We start from the raw sequence: 6,534 nt of genomic DNA on the forward strand, positions 1-6,534 counted from the left end.
GGAAAGCCAAATCGTTTTTTAAATAACCATCTTTCAGTATATCTTGAAGGATATCGATTGACGAAGCCCGATAACAGGAAATCACAACAAGATATATTGCCTTACTTGATAGACATGAGCGAGAGGCGAGAGATTTGTTTAAATTAAATAATGTTCATACCCGAGCTCTTATCTGTTGTGTTTCACAAACAAAGCGTGGAATGAAATCATCTTCAGCAACAATAAACATTCCTAATTATGTGTTGCAAGATCTCTCCTCCTTGTCCATGTTAATTTATTCTCTAATAATAACACTGATATGCTGCCTAGCAGTTCTCAGAACTTGAGGCGATACAATTACAAAAATGGATCACGGATACACCACACAGCGCTTAGAAACACGAAGCAACCAATAATTCTTAAAAAGATAACGTACTTCTGAGTGACATAATTGATTTAGTTTTAAAATGTTTAAAAGTTCTTGTAAAAAAATTACTAAAATAAAAAATCTCCAAGATTTGTGTGTTTATAATAGATTTCCTGAAAATATGTATTTACATACTTTTTTTTTTTTTGTGAAAATATGTGTTTTTATGTGAAATAAAATTCGGGTTTTAAACTTGAAACTTTATGTTCAGAATTTGTTAATTGTGTTTTATCACACGCAAAAAGAATATTTAATTACATAGAAATCCGCTCCTTAATAATGACGGTATGCCAAAAACAATCTTAAAAAGAAAAGAGAGAATTCCTCAAAATCTCGTAATGTACCCTGTACTACAACACAAAAATTATTCTCTCACATCTAGCAAAAGAAGCAATGACTAAACTCAGTTTTACAAATATAACGTGCATAACATACAACAGTAATTGAAGATTCTAATAAAAAAAAGAATTCTTCATTGCATTTAGCAGGGGCTTTTATTTTCTATAAAACATAAGTAGACTATATAATATGCAACATCTCTTTTTTTAACTGTGCATTCTTAAGCAGCCAAATTAGTGAATCTACACATTATAACGAGAAAATAAATATTTTTAATATAAGTTAAGAGTTCAGTCATGATGTAAGATGGGTTGGGTTGATAATGTAACAGACTATTACCATTCTTTGGTATTAGTCAGTAATCATTTTGCGTTTTTCTTCCGTCAAACACGTAGTTCGTATTTGTAGTTCATATAGGTGCACTATATTGACTGCATACCAACATATAGAATAGTGTCCTAAATTAAGATGGAATGAGATAAGTCCCTACTTAGAATCGTTCAAAGAATTTGTAAGACTGTAATTTAAATGGGGACAAGAGATTATTTTTCTTACCATAGATATCAGACAGGCTCTTAAGACAACATAAAACATTCGAAAAAATTGTATTGTATTGCGAACGTACTAAATGACATAACTTTAAATCTTTTACATATTGTTATATATACAGATTTTAACAGCACAAATACAGAATAAAAATAAGTGACTTACACATCTTCAGTAGCTGTTCTGTCATCATGCTCATAGAACGTACCACGTTTAGGAATATATTGTGGATTTCTCCGGTCCTCATCATCATCCAATTTTTTCTCTTTTGGAGGTATGCTTTCCTAAATAAGTGTGTAACATTAAAGAAAGAAAGCTTAATGCATAATTAAATTACAAGGTTATGCTATCGAATGCAATGATATGGTAATGTAAAAGAATACATTGGAATATTTCAACGATTTAAGATTTCGATAACTCTCAATCTGAATTCGTAAAGGCGAAGATACGCTCAGTTTATTTTGTAACAATTACCTGACCATCGCCTTCTTCTCTCTCGTATTCTACGATTACACTATCGTCATCATCCTCTTCTTCATCAACAGCAGTTGAATCTTCAGTTTCCGAATCATCCTCTACGGTTTCATACTCTGATTCTCTTGTACCTTCAGTACTAGCATTCAGTTCACCTTCCTATCATAAGAAAAATTATTCTCTTAAAATACACAAAATGAATTAAATAAACAGCTAGGAAACAAGTGTACTTATCGAATAAATTTAATTTATAACATCCCGACAATATAATTTGAACTTTCGACCTCTTTTAACCATAACAGAAGTGATATCAGGTCAACATAAGGTTTGCTACTAGTAACACATTCACGTATATCTCTAACAAAAAAGTTTATATGTCATAGTTCTTGTGCTTATCCTTACTTCCTCCGATCCTTTAATGATTTCATTATCCTCATATGAATCTTCCGATAATTTCTCTGAATCACCAGACTCTCTTGCTTTTCTTCTTCTACTCTTGTCCGACATTTTGATTTAATTTATCAAGCATGGCCTACGACACTCACGTTGGGAAACATACATTTTTCCATTTTCTCATATCATATGCAACATTATAAAGAAAAATTTCCTCCTTGAACACTTTAATGGCAATTTAGGTGGCCATGTTAAAATTAGTGGTTTAACGTTTGGCAGTGTGTACTACAGATGTCGCTAATAACTTGAATAGACACAAATTTAGTTTGTCGATTTTATTACGCCGTCGATTATCGATAGTAAGCGATACAACTAAAAGTTTACGTCGATCATGTGCTGAATCACTAATTTACTGGAAACGTCATAGTTTGACGTCACAGAGAGTTGGAATTACGTATGCTGATATTGTAAACTCCCCTCCGATACCATTCTTTACACTTGTATTCTCGTCGTTTTAGAGGGTGTATTTCGCAATGTGTATTTAACTTTCAGAATACAAGAAGTGGAAAAAAAATCCTTCCAACATTTTTCCTTAGGGCGGAGTCGCCTAAGTTGTTTGGGATGTGGAGTGCAGAATGACTGAAATCTCACTGTTTGCGCAGCATGCTTCTGCGCATGTACAGCGAACGAAGCACGAGTTTTCCTCCTTGGGATCTTGCGTCAGCCTGTCATTCGACGCAGAAACGTCGAGGTGAGGAGTTGTGTTTAGCAGCGAGAGAAAGTTAACAGTTACGTAACAAGTAATACGGTTTTCAAGTGCGTGTTAGTTCAATCACAAAAGTGGGCGTAACAAGTTGTACGGTCATATGGTAAAAAGTTACTAGTCATTATTTTCCATTCGAAACTTGTCAGTTGCAGTGCGTTTCAAGTGAAGTGACTTGTTTTCTCGCGTAGTTCGTGTAGAGGGCGGCACGACGGCTACTCTACCCGAGTATAGTTGGGACGAGGACTTCAGTTACTACTCCAGTGATACCGATAGTGAATCATCCAATTATCACGTGACAGAGCTGTCATCGCAACAAGCATGTTATGTTGGTTACAGAACAATGGATTCACCGCAGATGTATGACAACAATACGCATCCTTCAGCTATCGGACCAGCGGACGTCCACGTCGTCAATCCAAATAAGAAATCCGTAGTGAACGCCAACAACAACAACCTCACGGCAATCAACAACAACACCAACAAGTCGGCCGCTGTTCTGTTGGCGAAACAGCATCATCAGTTTCATCACGCAGATCACCAGGGCGAACTGGCAGACTTAAACACCCCGGAGATCTCCCTGGATCTGCAGAACCTGATCGACGACAGTCAGTTCAACGAAGGATTGTTCACAGAGATCCTGAACCCCGGCGGCAAGAGCAACCCGCATCACCCCGCGTCCCTGGGTCACCACCAGTCCGTGCGCGCCCACAACCCGCTGGTGCAAGGCCCCTTCAACCGCACCACCCTAGCGTATATGCCCCAGCCTGTCCACTCGGGCGCAGCAAGCTACAGTAACGCCAACAACAACTCGAACGCGTCCAGCTCGTCGGAGAACTCCTCGGCGTCGTCGGTGAGCGTCAAGGAGGAGCCCCTGGACCCCGCGGACTTCCGGAACGCGTGCCAGCAGCAGAACATCCCCTCCGGCACCACGGCGGCCGTACCCGTGCCCTACTCGTCCTCGTATTCGCCGCCCTCGGGCGCGGGCAGCAACTTCGTGAGCAACGGCGCCGGCTCCACCTTCACGACGCTGACGCCGTCCACGGTGCCCGGCGCCGCCGCCAATGTGCACCACCCGCACTCGGCGCTCCTCGGAATAGGCAAGAGCATCGCCCTCTCGAAGCCCGCCGTCGCGGCGCAGCACCAACACCAGCACCAACACCCGCACCCCCACCGCAAGAGCGGCAAATCCGTGGACAAGGCGAGCGACGAGTACCGACGCCGCCGCGAGCGAAACAACATCGCCGTGCGGAAGTCCCGCGAGAAGGCGAAACTGCGGTCCCGCGAGACCGAGGAGAAGGTGAAGCTGCTGGTGAAGGAGAACGAGCGCCTCCAGAAGCGGATCGAGCTGCTCAGCGAGGAGCTGAACGTGCTGCGTTCGCTGTTCGCCAATGTGGGGGTCGTGCCCGAGCACCTGCACCGGGAGATCAACCGGCACCTGGACGCCGTGCAACAGCAGCAGCAGCACCAGGGCTTGTGACGGACGCAGTGAACCGACCATGGGGGCACGGACTGGCGTGTATCCCCCCGCAAGTGTAAACGAATCTGAGATACTGGCTAATTTTGCATTTATTCTGGTCGACGGTTCTGAGACGTACCTTATGAGGACCGAAATTCAGTGCCTTGTGGATAATTTAACGCACCGTTACTACATTCTGATTGTTGTGAGAGTGTTGCATAGCAAGACGAGCGACGGTCAATGTATCAGACCGAAACGCGGGAGAACTGCCAGTGGCGTTTGTGTTTCGGAAAATAATAGTTTTAATCCTGCTTTAGCCAAACCTTCCTGACAGTGGGATAAAGTTTACTATAGAATTTTATTGTATTAATTTTTGAAACGTGGGTGCTTACCTATAGAATAATTTAAAGTCGTATTACATCCTTTAAAAGGTACTGTTTTCTTTGATTTGAGTATAAGATTTTTAGTTTTCATTATTATAAATTTTAGACTATACACTGTTAATAATAATAATCATAATCAAAAGTTCTAATTTCTAGTTTTTCGACTTTTGATGGAGTGACGTCATTTTACGTACTAACTTGTCCGTTCCAAGTGTTGTGATTTTTTAAAATGCAATGTATATTTGTATTTGAATATATTATGAATATATAAATTTAATTGTAATATACAATAAGAATTGTATTATAAAGAAAGATTATATATTATTTTAAAAATCTGAGCAAAGCACAAAAATTGTGTTTTTTGTTTATGCACCACATTCATGTGACGTGTTATTTTAATTGTTCCATCAATCAATTCCATGATAACGTTCTCCAGACTGTTAACGGAATGGGTCTGAAAATTTGAATATCAAAATCGTAAACGAATTTTTATATTTTGAAATGTTTGCAACATAACATACAAAAAAGCTTTTATATTTTGTGAATTAAAACAAATTGCCCATCAAAATTTCTTAGTGTTACATGTTTGAAAGTTTCTTAAAACGTTTTTTAATTGAAGTTCGGGGCAGGCAAGTTTGAAGTTTTATACTGAGAAAATTATTGTGAGAGTTTTGTATCAATATTATGAATACTTTTGTTTTATGAAATCGCTTTTTATTACGCAAACGAAAACTAAATTATTCCTGTTATTATTCTTTTGTAGATTTTGTTTTCTAGAGATTTTTAAGAGTTTTATGGTTTTTAAGTGCTACATTACTTGATTTTAAAATGAAAGTGTGGTTCACATACAATGAACTCTGACAGTACCACAAACGATGATTCTTTTCTCATTATATAAAGACTATTTCCGATTGAAAAAAGTGTTGTGCACTCGGTTTCAAAACATGAAACAAGTCATCCAAGATGGCAGTCTTTGAGAAGCTCATAAATGTAATTTTATTAATGCATACATATCTTGTATTTATGAATTAAAAGTATTTATTATTTACACTATTGTGGTGATTGTTAACCAAATGCTAAGTGAAAGAGAATGAGTAGTTCATGTGTGAAAGAATATGTGCACAAAATATATTTTGATATAAAACTTAACGATCTGGAATTAGAATGTCTTGATATTTTTTTGTTTTACCAATATAATTCCTCTTCCCTTGTATTATTTCACACCTAATATATTTTATAGTGATAAAAATTATCAGGCATTAGTATGCAGTATGTTGCATGTAAACAAAGAAATATTTTTACTTCTGTTGTCATTATAAACTTCATATAAACAACAGCCAGAAAGATTATAAAGATGTTTGGGCCCTACGTCAGATAAATCTAAAGATTTGTTTATAGATATACGTAGCATCCATTTTGTGACGCAACAAAGTTTCGGCTGAATATAATGTTCTGTTTGATATTGAACACTTCAGGTTTCATTGCATGGTACATCGATATATATTTCTTAATTAGTCCTAAATAAACTTTATTGTACAGATCTAGAAACAAAATTTGGGCCACAAAAAAAAAGAAGAAAATAACTTTACACTTGTTCATGGGTATTGCCCAGTGGCAATCCCAAGAACTTCGATATTTGCTTAGGAAATTCCTATCTAAGGTCTACAGTTATATGCATTATCTACAGCACAGAGAGGCCAAGAACTATACAGTAAGCTTATCTCGAATGTAATGGTATTTGCTGCAGAACTGGTATGTTCTAGTCACAACA

General features: G+C 38.0%; 2 protein-coding genes across 3 annotated transcripts in view; one reads left to right on the forward strand and one right to left on the reverse strand.

Annotated features, from left to right (window-relative positions):
• LOC138695766 (protein CASC3-like) overlaps window positions 1–2,620 on the reverse strand; it is a 54,554-nt gene extending 51,934 nt beyond the window's left edge. Inside the window, exons 1-3 of one of the 2 annotated variants that reach the window (XM_069819946.1) lie at window positions 2,168–2,620; window positions 1,766–1,924; window positions 1,457–1,575 (exon numbers count right to left, since the gene is read on the reverse strand). In XM_069819946.1, coding sequence (XP_069676047.1) covers window positions 1,457–1,575; window positions 1,766–1,924; window positions 2,168–2,272 — 383 coding nt within the window. In that variant the 5' untranslated portion in view covers window positions 2,273–2,620. The remainder of the gene's footprint in view (window positions 1–1,456; window positions 1,576–1,765; window positions 1,925–2,167) is intronic. The other variant, XM_069819945.1, reaches the window with a different exon arrangement.
• Window positions 2,621–2,871: 251 nt separating this feature from the next.
• On the forward strand, window positions 2,872–5,928 carry slbo (slow border cells). Its single transcript, XM_069819948.1, has one exon. The coding sequence runs from the start codon at window positions 3,265–3,267 to the stop codon at window positions 4,399–4,401; it is 1,137 nt and encodes a 378-aa protein (XP_069676049.1). The 5' UTR covers window positions 2,872–3,264; the 3' UTR covers window positions 4,402–5,928.
• The last annotated feature ends 606 nt before the right edge of the window (window positions 5,929–6,534 follow it).

The sequence above is a fragment of the Periplaneta americana genome, chromosome 3 (assembly GCF_040183065.1).
Source record: "Periplaneta americana isolate PAMFEO1 chromosome 3, P.americana_PAMFEO1_priV1, whole genome shotgun sequence".
In the NCBI taxonomy this organism is placed as follows: Eukaryota; Metazoa; Arthropoda; class Insecta; order Blattodea; family Blattidae; genus Periplaneta; species Periplaneta americana.